Source organism: Talpa occidentalis, unplaced genomic scaffold, assembly GCF_014898055.3.
Source record: "Talpa occidentalis isolate TD23 unplaced genomic scaffold, MPIMG_talOcc4v2.1, whole genome shotgun sequence".
Lineage (NCBI taxonomy): Eukaryota > Metazoa > Chordata > Mammalia > Eulipotyphla > Talpidae > Talpa > Talpa occidentalis.
The window spans coordinates 55187634-55200939 of NW_026555331.1; the positions used below are offsets into that span (position 1 = coordinate 55187634).

Here is a 13306-nt window from a genome sequence, read left to right on the forward strand (position 1 = left end):
TAAAAAAAAGTTGAAGGAAAAAGAAGCTAAAATAAAGTCATATATGTATGTGTGTGTATATAAAAGAATCACATTCAAAATTTTTTTCTGCATAAACTGAAGAATTCAATGTTTGCCAAGTGGAAATTACAAAATTGAAGAATAAATACATATAATATATAGGTTTTATATGCTAAAAGATATTAAACAGATATTCCAAAATATAATCTAAACTAAATAATAAAATGCATTTAACTCTTAATTCTAAAATACTAAAGAATCTTTAAATTCTAAAAGAATGTCAGGATTTCCCTTGCATTTTTAATAATAAGGAACAGAAAAGCAATGAAAATAAATTTTAAGAGCAATTATTTATAAAAGTCATAATTCTATAAAATCTCTGAAGGTTAATGTTATTTGTTTCAGCAAATCCTTCTAAACATAAAATATAATGATACCTTACCTAATTCCCAAACACAAAACATTTTAAACAAGCACCTGGGAGGCACCATTTCACCAAGGGTGCTGCTGAGTCCATTGTGCAAATCTTCATTTTGAGATGGGATGGAGTGAACTGATGGGATAGGTGGGACAGATGGGGCAGATAAAGGAGGGAGAGGTGTCTGGAAAGCTACCCTGGGTCTTTCAGGTGGAATCGTCTCTTCAAAGTGTCTTGGTGCCACACTAAACTGCTTTAGTCTATTAGGCTAAAATAAAGAAAAAAAATCTGTTTGTTACATATAATCATAAATTTAAAGGAGGAAGGGAACTCAAAAGACCCTTTATCTAAGACTGGTAGAGGGCACTTTAGTCACAGAATAATAGAATTTTACAGCTATAAAAAATTTTGAAGATCTAATTCTTAATTCATAAATGGAGTAACTGAGGTTCCCTGAGAAGTCATAAGTCACCCTTAATATTACCACTAATAAATACTAGTGCTATATTAATACTAAATATAGAATTCGATTACTTTACAACATTATGCTGCTTCTCTCTCTAATTGCTATATTTGGTGTCAAACTATTCTCTAGAAAAGAGTCAGCAAAAAATTCTTTGCAAAGAAAAACAGTAAATATGTCAGTTCCAGGCCATATGGTTTCTTCACATCTACGAAACTTAGTCATTGTGCTAAAGTAATTATAATAGTATGTGACGGAGGTATGCTGCAATAAAAATTTTAATTTACCAAAACAGGCAGCAACTGGATTTGCCAATAGGCCAGTTTGCTAACCTCTCCTCCAGAACATCATCTATAACTCCCTTTCTAAGGTTTGTACATCAATAGCAAACACCAAAACTGTGCTCCATTATTTCTAATATTTTTATTTATTTAGTCTCATAAAGCAACTTGACAATTAAAGGTGGTTTTATTCAAATACATAAATGAAAGGTTGTTTCCTTCAAACAATTAAAATCCACCACACAAATCCATAGTCATGTAGCTTTAATAATGTTATCATATTACATTAAAAAGTTCAAAATTATAAAATTAAGGTTTTGATTACAAAAACTATTTCAAAGGTATTTATTGATAGAAGAAAATATACTTATTTTTATACTTAATCCTTTTTCCTACTGTGTTCATATTTGCTAGCAATAAGATTATTTCAAATTAACCTAAAAGCTCTATTCTCTGAGTAGTCAAAAAAACAAGATGCTGGTACATATTAAACTTTTTTAACTGATAACCCACAGGATATATACTTAGCATAAGTAAATCAAAAGTTGCCTAGAGATAATCCTAAATAGCTGAATTCTTTTTAAGAATGAACTTTCTAATGAAAGTTTCCTAATCAAAGATGAAAAAAACTAGCTTTAGCAAATAAATCCTATTATTCAAATACAAAAAGTACATTTTGATAAAAGCATCAAGTTATTACCTCCTTCTTACTTAACTGCAATGATGTAATTCATTCCACTTAATGAGAATTGCAAAATTAAAGTAAAAATAAGGTTACTGGATCTGTAGTTATACATTAAAGAAAAATTATTAGAATGCTTAAATAGAATTACAATTTTCAGTTTCTTCAGAAATCACTCTAACATAAAAAAAAGTCAACAAAAATATTAACATGTATTATAAATTACACTGAGATATGTTCCCATGAAATAATACATTTGAACAAAGAAGAGCTAATTTAAAACAAACTAAAAAAATGATGCACACCTGAAAAAAAATAGCCTTAGGAAAATAAACAAGTAAAAGGTGTAAGTTCCATGAGAACAAAATTTAACTCAAATTGGTCTACTCTCACATTTTCTCCAGTATCTTCTATCTCCACCTGCTACCACATTTGAAATTTATTTGAATGAAAGAGTGAACATTAGAGGTGCGAGTAATCCTTACCGATTTCTCAGGGTCTTGTGCTCCAGAAGCTGCAACCCTGAGTTCCAAATCTTTTTCTCTAAGCAAAATAAACATTTTATGTGTTAAAAAGTTATAGCAAGCACTACAAAATAATTATTGAATTACTGAAACAAACTTACACAGAGTGTATGCAATAACATCACTAAATAGAAATCATTACTTTGACAATAAAACCTCTAAAAATTCTAAAAATTAAATTTTCTTATTTGCTGCAAAACAAACTAGTCTTCACATAAGTATTTCTAAACCAGTCCTTAGGGTACTTCAAACCGAAGCAATTCACACAGAATAAAATACAGAAGTAAAACAAAATTACTACTTTGTGAAACTAAAAATCTCTCATGAGGCTTTTTCAGCTAGCAAAAGAAAAGAATAAAATTTTCAAAACATTTTCTAAGAGCTTTTTTAAAATATTAAAGAAGGCAATATCAGAGTGGATATAAGTTTCCTTAGAGGAAACAAGGCAAAGCTAAAGGATAACAGCTCTCAAATTCTCTCGAACCAACCAAATTTGAACTATAATTAATATTTTTACAGACATTTCTACAAGATTACAAAGACTAAAACTACATACAAGTATGTAGGATTTATATTTTTTTTCAAACTTTATTGATCTGCCAATCATTTATATAACTATATACTTTGGGGAGTATATTTTTACCCCCAACACGTACACATACTTCACTCACTCTTCACAGAGCTCCAATGTCAGGTCTCTATCACCCAGTGCTAATACTCTTGCATTCCCTCCTCTATAGTCTCCGTCTCCATTCCCCGCTGTGGCAACCACTATATTTTTCAGAGTCTCAGAATTATATTTATTGTGTTTTACAAGTTTAGTTTTGTTATTTATATTTCACAAATGAATGAGCCCATCTGGCAACTTGTTTTTCACCTTCTGGCTTATTTTACTTAGTATAATCACCTTAAGATCCACCCATTTTATGGAGCTGGAATGGATTATGCTCAATAAAATAAGTCAGAAGGAAAAAGAAAAATACTAGATGGTTTTACTTATTTGGAGGAACACAGGGAAACCATACAACAGAGAAACAGACAAAACTAGCAGTCAAACTATAAATTGGAGATATTCATAACAGGGGAGGAGGAAGGAGGGGGATCAAAAGGGAAGGGAAGAGTACGAGAGTCTATGGTGATGGTTCAGGGGGTATCTTGGTGGTGGTAATTTTATGGGGACAACTGAGAGGAGAAATCAAACACTGCACAAAAATGAACAATGATGTAAAAATATAAATAATCAAAGGGAAAAAATGAATAAAATCTACCCATTTTGTCCCAGAAGGCACTATTTCACCTTTTTAGTAGTTGAGTATTATTCCATTGACCAGAAAACACTGCACAATTTCTTTATCCAGTCATCTGTTGATGACTATACAGTTTGGTTCCATGAATTGGCCATTGTGAATAACAATGCTATAAACATTGGTTGGTATGTATAAATATTTTCCTGGTATTCATATATTTGGATAGATACCCAGCAATGGTATTACTGGATAATAAAGTATTTCCTTTTTTTTTTTTTTTTGTAAATCTCCATACTGTTTTCCATAGAGGCTGTACCAAATTACATTCCCACCAACAGTGGGTGGGTGTCTTTTTCTCCACATCCTCACCAGGATTGTTGTTTCCAGTCTTTTTGATTTTAAGCTATTTTCTCATGGTGTGAAGTGACAGCTCATTGTGGTTTTCATCTGCCTTTCCCTTATTAGTGGTGCCAAACATTTTTTTCTTGTGCCTATAAATCATACTTGGAGAAATGGATACTTAGTACATACATATACTTACCTAAACGTCTACTTAGATTACGCCAGTTTTTTTTAATTGGGTTGTTTATTGTTAAGGTGCATGAGTTTATATATTACGGAAATTAACCCACTGTTAGATGTGTAATGGACAAATATCTTCTCCGAAAACACAGGTTCCCTTTTTTGGTCTTGTAGTGGTTTTCTTTGAGGTCCAAAAGCTTTTTAACTTGCTGTAGATCACTTGTTTATTTTTGCATTTGTTTCTCTTGCCTTTCAGGTTGTACACCCAGTACATCTCTGTGGCTAATGTCCATAAGTGTGTCACCTATGTTTTCTTTCATGTATTTTATAGTTTCATGTCTTATATTCAAGTCTTTAATCCATTTTGAAGTAATTTTTAAGTAAGGAATTAGGAAAGGACATACTTTTGGGGGGGTTTTTTTGCATGTTCCACAATGTCATTTATTAAAGAGGCTCTCTTTTCTCCAACATGGTCATAGATCCTCTGTCAAAGATTAACTGTCCATATTTGTGTGTACTTATCTCTGGGCTCTCTACTATATTCCATTTGTCTGTGTTTACATTTTTGTTCCAAAACCATACTATTTTGATTACTATCACTGTAGTACAAATCAAGTCAGAAAATTAGGTATTTCCACTTTTCTTCTTTTCTCTCAGGATTGATTTAGTTACTTGTGGTTTTTTATGACTCCATACAAATTTTATAATTTTGTTTTATTTCCTTGGAAATTTTCATTGAGGTTTTGATAAGCCTATCAATCCATGATATAGTTCTCATGGTCATTTTAACCATGTTTATTCTTCCAATCATGCACACAGAATATCTTTACATTTTTTTGTGTCTTCTTTAATTTCCTTTAACAGTATCTTATAGTTTTCAGTATATAACTCCTTCACCTCCTTTATTAAGTTTATTCCCAGGCATTTCCTTATTTTGATGTGATATAAATAGGATTGTTTTCCTAATTTCTCTTTATTTTAATTAATTGTGTGCATTAAGAAATGCAACATACTGCTGTGTACTGAATTTATATCACTTTAGTGTATTCATTTATTATTCCTAGTAACTATTTGGTAGAGCCTTTGGATTTTCTATGTATACTATCATGTCATCTGCAAATAGTGATAGTTTCATTTCTTTTCTAATTTGGATTCCTTCTATTTCTTTTTCTTGCCTAATTGCTCCAGCTAAGACTTTCAATACTATGCTAAACCATAGTGGTTAAAGTAGACATCTTTGTCTTGCTTCTGATCTGACAGGAAATGCTTTCAATTTTTCACCAACTAGTATAAGGTTGCCTGTAGATTTGTCATATGTTAAATCCTTTTGTTCCCATTTTATTGATGCTTTTTTTTAAATTTAAAATGGTATTGAATAACTCAAATGCTTTTAACATCTATTGAAAAGATCATGTGATTGGGCCTCCCCAGTGGCGCAGCGTTTGAGCGCTGGGTTGCGAAGCTGCCGGCGGCCTCTGCGGCGCCGGTTCGATCCCCGGCTGCTCCCCAGCCACCGGAGGAGGGTCCCACATGGCGCGCAGACCTCTCCTGCCGCCCGCTGCTCCCCTCAGCAGTGTACTTCGGTCCTTCTGCCTGCTCTGCTCCCTGCGCTGGCTCTGGTGAATTCTCTCACCCTCCTGCGCTTCTGACTGTACCCAGTGCATGTATAAACAAAAACAAAACAAACAAATAAAAAATAAAAAACATGCCTCTATAAAAAAAAAAAAAAAAAGATCATGTGATTTATCTTTTTTGTTGTTGATGTAGTGCATGACATTGATTTGAATATATTGACTACCCTCATATTTCTGAAATAAATACCACTTGGTTATGGTGGATGATTTTCTTAATATATTGCTGGATTCAATTTGCCAAGATTTTGTTGAGTATTTTAGCACCGATATTCATCAGAAAAATCAGTCTATAGTTTTTCTGCACTATGCTATTGGGTTTCAGGATGAAGATAATATTAGTCTGGTCAAATGTGTTTAGAAGCTACCCCCTTTTCAATTTTTAATTTAGATAATTTGATGATAGGTGTCAGGTCCTCTTTAAAGGTTTGGGAGAGTGAAGTCATCTGGTACTGGGCTTTAATTCTTAGGGAGACTTTTGATTACTCTTTCCAGATGTGTTTGTGACTGGCATGATCAAGTAGTGTATTCATTTTCACTTTTGGAAGGATTGATTGACTAAAAAAATTGTCTATTTTTTCTAGATTATCCAGTTTGCATATAGTTATTTTTGTTTGCATATAGTTATTCATAGGAGTATCTTGTGATTATTTGTATTTCTGTAGTATCTGTTATAATTTTACATTTCATTCTTGATTCATTTTATTTGCATTTTCTCTCTTCTTAATGAACCCAGTTAAGGATTTATCAATTTTGTTTACCCTTTCAAAGAATCAACTCTTGCTTTCACTGATGTTTCGTATCTTGCTTTCATTGATCTTTTGGTTTCTATATCATTTAATTCCATTCAAATTTATATTATTTTCTTCGTTTCACTGACTATGTTTTGTTTGTTCTTCCTTTTCTAGTTCCTTCAGTTGTCATATCAGATTGAGAATTTTCTTGTTCATTGATATGGGTCTGTATTGCTATGTACTTCCCTTTTAATAACACTTTTAGTGCATCATCCCATTGAATCTGGTAGCCTGTCTTTCCATGTTTGTTATTTACCAGGTAATTTTCTTTCTTCTGCTTTGATTTCTTCATTGACCCTGGATTTTCTCAAAAGCATTTTGTTTAGTTTTCACCTGTTCAGGTTTTATCTGACTTTCTTTTTATGGTTGACTGCTAGTTTTATATCACTGTGGTCTGTATTTGATACAATCTCTTTTCATGTATCTTTGAAACATGTTTTGTGTTCTAGCATATGGTCTATCCTTGGGAACGTTCCATGTGCACTTGAAAAGAATGTGTATTCATTTCTTTTGGGATGGAATAGTCTGTATGTCTATTAAATCCACCTTAATACTTCATATGAGGCCATTTTTTTCCTCATTTACTTTCTATCTGGATGATCTATCCATTGATATGAGTAATATAATGGGTGTGTAATATTGATGGTAGTTGTATTTTCTTGATGACTTGTTCCCCTGATCATAAGGACCATCTTTATTATCATCATTTTTGGCTGAAGGGCTAATTTATCAGATACTAGAATAGTAGGTCTTGCTTTTTCCTCTGTTGTTTGTTTGAAAGACTTTGCTGAAGCCTTTCATTTAAAGTCTTTGTCTGGGCGAGGCGGACCTTTCCTGTCTCGCCTGCTGCTCCCCTCAGCAGTGTATTTCAGTCAGTCTGCCTGTTCTGTTCCCCACTCTGTCTCTGGTGAATCCTCTCACCCTCCCGTGAATCTGGCCTGTACCCCAGTTCCTATGTAAATAAATAAAATCTTTTAAAAAAAAATAAAGTCTTTGTCTTTAGAGCTAATGTGTTATTCTTGAATGCAGAACATAGATGACTCACTTTTAAAAATCTAATCTCTCATTCTGCGTCTTAATTGGTGAGTTCAGACCAGTCATGTTTAGGAGGATTACTGACAAATGATGTTTATATACTATTTTCTTATCTTTTGGGTTTTGGTTGTTTTATTTTTCTCATTTATTTTTCAATGTGTTTCTGTCTCATGTGTATCTCTTTCCCTGGTGGTTCTCTTAGTTTCTTCATTTCTTTTTCTAAGTGTTTTTTGCTCTAGAATTTGGTTTTGTGGTTACCAAGAGAGTTGTCTTAAACTTCTATGTCTAAAATAGTCCTTTTTCAATCACTTCTTGGCCTTTTGGCTAAGATCAAGTGTAGAATAGTCCTTTTTCTCCTGGCATCAACATATCATTAATTTAATATGCAGATTCTGTTCTTTCCTTCCTCCCCTTTAGTGTTGTTTGTTGTCCCACATTATTCTTGGTTATTTCTGACTTTGTTTCTATTTCTCACTTTGCTCAAGGTCTGTTCTTTTGTTTTTTCTTTTACCATTTCTTATAGGGTACATCTGGTGGTGATAAATTGCATTAGTTTTTGTTTGTCTGGGAAAGCTTTGATTTCTCTATCATACTTGAATGATAATTTTACGGGATATGAGCATTCTTGCCTGGCAGTTTTTGTTTTTTAAGAGTTGTAAGTCATTCTATTCTTCTCTAGCTTGTAGAGTTTCTACTGAAAAATCTGAGGAAAGCCTGATCAAGCTGCCTCTGTAGGTCCCACATTTTTATTCCCCCAGCTGCCTATAGTATTTTTTTTTTGTTATCACTAACTTTTGATAACAATATGTCTTAGGGTAGGTCATTCCATACTCAGAAATTTGGGTGTTCTGTCTGCTTCTTTTACATCTATGGCTAGTCCTTTCCTTAGATTTGGAAAATTATCAGATATTACTTCTTTGAGTATGGTCTTTGTTCACCTTCAGGGATATCCATTAATCTTATGTTTCTCCCTCTATAGAATTCTGATATTTCACATAGTTTCTTCATTTTTCCTAAATCATATTTCCTAAATCTTTCTTCTTAAACCTCGTTATTTGTATATTTTTAATCTTCCATGTTTCCAAAAGTCTTTCCTCTCAAGATTAAGTCTAATAAATAAACTTCTTATGGCTGCTTTCAGTTCTTTCATTGTATTCCTCATAGTCATATTCCCACTTGGGTATTTAAATAGTTTCAAATTCTTTGATGAATAATTCCTTTTGTTCTTAGCTATCTTTTCCAATAACCTGAACCAATCTTTCTGTATTCAACTCAGAGGCTTAAATTTTTCTATGCATCTTCCAGACTGCTCTACTGAATTCTGTGTTTGTTAATGTCTCCAATTCTGAATTTTAAAGCTTGGATTCAGCATTATGGTCTTTATCCAAGCTGCTTTGCCTGAATTGTGCCTTCTTTCCCATGTCCCATTTCTACCTATAGGTGGTGTTGTGGCTTTAGGTTTGGGCTCTACCTTGATTAGAGGTGGTGGGAAGAGTGGAGTAGGTGGGAGTTGGAGCATAGCTGTCTCCTGTAAGTGTTCACATTCTTGGGATGGGAGGTCACATTACAAGTGTAATGTACCCTGTACCATTGTTTCTCTCTGCAATCAGGCCGTACTCCTCTCTGTGTCTAGAGCCTGCTTCTCAGATCCCCATCTCACTATTATGGGACTCCATAGTTTCTCACAGATTTCCCTACCACCCAGGAGAAAAGGATAAGGAAACAGTGCTCTGCCTTTGCTTATACTATAACCAAAACAGTGCTATGGGGTAATGGATTTGTTCCAGGGCTCTGTCAGGAAGCAATATATTACTTCACACTAACTGTAAATTTCCCCTGTGCCAGGCTGAGCACACCAGAGCCAATGACCTCTGCTAGTCTATTCATCCAACAGGAATGGCTGCTGTCACTGATGTCCCCTTCTCCCTGCTCCAAAACATCCGTGAGGAACAGAAGACCCACCTTGGAGAAATAGCATGGGCAAGTCCAGCAACACAGTGATGAGCTAGAGGGGTGGGCTAGAGTTGCTTTCTTAGTTTGTAGAAAAGTTTGTCAATAGAGAGATAGCTATTTGTCATGGCTTGGCTTCGTCCCCCCTCTGTAATTATTTTTACATAGCATATTGCACATATGTATGTGCTCATGATTTCACATTATTAAAACAAAAAATTATTTTACTTCATATTTATTAAAATACATTTTATATTTGTTAAATAAGTTACAGTGGGTTAGATAACTTAAATGTTACCCTAAATCAAAAATTGAATAAGTTAATGAAAAGGCCCATTGTAACATATATAGTCTAATTTGTTACCTGTGACCAAAAAATGAACATTCTTGTATTTATTAGCCTAGTTGACTTACAATGTGGAAATTAAAATAGAAGTAATATATAAATACAAAATCATATTAGAAAAAATAACCTCTTGGGCCTCCCCTGGTGGCGCAGTGGTTGAGCGCTGGGCTGCAAAGCTGCCCGCAGCCTCTGCAGCGCCGGTTCCATCCCCGGCCACCGGCGAGGGTCCCACATGGCGCACAGACCTCTCCTGCTGCGCCCGCTACTGTCTGCCTATTCTGCTCCCCGCTCTGTCCTGATGAATTCTCTCACCCTCCCGCGCTTCTGACTGTACTCAGTGCTTGTATAAATAAATAAATAAATAAATCTTTAAAAAAAGAAAAAATAACCTCTTATTTATACCATGTAACAGGTACTACCATGTCATTTTTCTCAAATGTATTTTAAATTCAAAACATCTCTTTTAAATGCAAATCTTTCATACCGTCTCTTGTTCTTCTGTTGTTCAGCCATTTGTTCCAATAGTTCTAGTCTGTATTTCTCCTTTCTTCTCTGAATAAGTTCTCGATCTTCACCTCCTAGAAAGTGGTAAGAAAAAAAATGCAATCTTAATGCTTGAGCAACATATGCAACTGGACACCTGAACTTTTTTACATCTCCATTTTTTAATTATCAAAGAGCAATTACTGCATGTGTACAAGATGAAATGAGATGTTATTACTTCCTCAATTATTTTCCCTATTTATGAATACTGCTATGTCAAGCACGAAATACATTAATCCTTCCCCAAACTCTAAATTTAGTCAAAACCCTTCTTATGTAAGAGAAAAAATTAATCACCATCCCCATTTTCCCAGTAATCTGGATATGGCCCTTAATGTTTCCCACAACTTAGATTTAATGTGTCCAAAATGAACATCTCTAAAGCAACTGCCCTTTGTTTTCTATTACTGACTTGGTAATCAAGCCCCAAAACTTCACTATAATTGTGAGCATTCATTCTCTTATTCATTTCATATAAAGGACCCTCTTTTCTATTCTCATGGCCATTAACCTTGGATAGCACCTCTCTACATTTCAACTGGATTACAACCTAACTCCCCATATCTCCCTTGCTCCAACATATACCTCATACTTGCACATTAACTGTCTTAAAAACACAATGCTAATCACACTGATGTCCAGCTCAAAAAACTTCAATGATTACCTCAATTACATTAAGGTTTATAATGCTTCATAATTGGCAGATATATCCATTCTGCTTCTGGTCATTATGGAATGACAAGCAAAGAACTTAATATTTTATCATAAAAAATAAAATTAGACAAAAAATATTAAATAACTGTTCTTCAGATACTGGACAATGTACAACAAGCAGTGCAAGACTGTAACAAGCAAAGAACTTAATATTTTATCATAAAAAATAAAATTAGACTAGGGCCTCCCCGGTGGCGCAGCAGTTGAGCGCTGGGTTGTGTAGCTGCCCGCAGCCTCTGCAGCACCGGTTCAATCCCTGGCTGCTCCCCGGCCACCGGAGGAGGGTCCCACATGGCGCGCAGACCTCTCCTGCCGCCCGTTGCTCCCCTCAGCAGTGTACTTCGGTCCTTCTGCCTGTTCTGCTCCCTGCTCTGGCTCTGGTAAAATTCTCTCACCCTCCCGCGCTTCGGACTGTACCCAGTGCTTGTATAAATAAATAAATCTTAAAAATAAATAAATAAATAAATAAAATTAGACTAATAATATTAAATAACTATTTTTCAGATACTGGACAATGTACAACAGGCAGTGCAAGACTGTAAGACCTAAAGGAAGGAAAATAGATTGAGTCCTTCAATCACCTGAAAGCAATTTCTAGACTACAGGTACAGGAAAGGAGAACCGAAACAAAGAAGGAAAACTGAACTAAATTAAAAATATAAAGTTCAAAATTCAGGAAAACTATAATAGTTGGAAGTTTAGGGTAAAGATCTGAAGAGAAGTATGAAACAAGCTTCAGAAATCCATAGAGGAGTCCCTTCAGAATTTACTGTGCACTAGTCAATGCATGCACAGAGTGAAATTCCATTACAATGAGCAAGAAAACATGGAAGACATATCAAATTAACAAGTCTCAGACCTCCCCAAAATGGAGAGAAATTCAATCTCCAACCAGTTAGAGTGGAGTTACTGTGATTATCTAGACTAGAAACGTCATAATGCAAGTAGTAGGGCAGAACAACCCCTAGAAAGTAAGTTATTCAAGATTAAGTAATGAGCTAAGATTAAAATAAAACCTCAAAAAAGACTGTTTAAGTAACAGAAAAAGGTAACTGCAGTAGGCAAAATTCTAAGATAAATCCTGTGTTCTCTGTCTTCTAGTGCTGATTCCTGTATGCCTCATCTTGAGCATAGTGTTAAATTTGCTTCTAACAGAATATGGCAAAAGTGAAAGGCTAAGGAACCAAAATCAATTCTGAATTAATCAAAAGAGATATTACCTTGAGTGGGCCTGATATACTCAGGTAAAATCTTCCCTGAGTTCAGAGATTCTTCTTGCTGGTATTATAAAGTCAGCATTTCTGTTGTGGAGCCAATACGGCAAGAAACAATAGATGGGTTCTAGAAACTATGAGATGTATCCAGCTGACATTCAGTAAGACAGTGTCTAGTAATACAGCTACAATAAAGTCAATTATCTCAACAATTCGAATGAACTTGGAAACTGATTCTTGTCTGATCAGGCCTCAAGATGCAAAAATAGTCCAGCCAACACCTTGATTATAGCCTTGTGAGATTCTGAGGAAAGGATTCAATTAAGTAATGCCCAGATTCCTAACCCACAGAAACTGAGATAATGAGAAATGTTTTGATCTAAGCAGATACTTTTCCAAAGAAGATACAGATGCACAACAGGACATGAAAAAATGCTCATCATCTCTTATTATCAGGAAAATGCAAACCAAAACAATGAGCTATCTATCACCTCATACCTGTAAGAATGGCTACCATCCAAAAGATAAGAAACAGCAAGCATTAAGATGCGGTATATATACACAATGGAATATTACTCAGCAATCAAAAAAGATAAACTCATGCAATTTGCAGCAACATGGATGGAGTTGGAAGGGATCATACTCAGCGAAATAATCCAGAAAAAAAAGAAAAATACTGGATGGTCTCACTCATACCAGGAATTTAGAAAACCTAAATAAGGGACCAGGAAAAAGACTAATTATAATAAAGAAAAAATCAAAATCAACAAGCAACTACAAACCAGACACACACTACAGGGTGGGGGGTGTGGAGGGGAGAAGAGATTAGGGTCAAAATAAGGGGTGGTGGGAATTGTATAGTGAATGTAACCAAAATGAAAATGCATACATTGTGCAAAAATGAAAAATGATGTAAGAATTATATAAAATAAAATATATTTT

At 34.5% G+C, this 13306-nt stretch overlaps 1 protein-coding gene across 9 annotated transcripts in view; it reads right to left on the reverse strand.

The window, feature by feature from the left end:
• Positions 1-13306, reverse strand: part of CSPP1 (centrosome and spindle pole associated protein 1) — a 103014-nt gene that overhangs the window by 48044 nt on the left and 41664 nt on the right. For 8 of the 9 annotated variants that reach the window (XR_008550641.1, XM_037505711.2, XM_054692207.1 and 5 more), the window contains 3 exons: positions 10378-10471; positions 2330-2387; positions 478-686 (listed from right to left, as the gene is read on the reverse strand). The exons of the other annotated variant lie outside the window; for it this stretch is intronic. Coding sequence is in view for 7 of the 8 variants with exons in the window: in XM_037505711.2 (XP_037361608.1) it covers positions 478-686; positions 2330-2387; positions 10378-10471 (361 nt within the window). In the remaining variant the exon portion in view is untranslated. The remainder of the gene's footprint in view (positions 1-477; positions 687-2329; positions 2388-10377; positions 10472-13306) is intronic. 9 annotated transcript variants of the gene reach the window in all.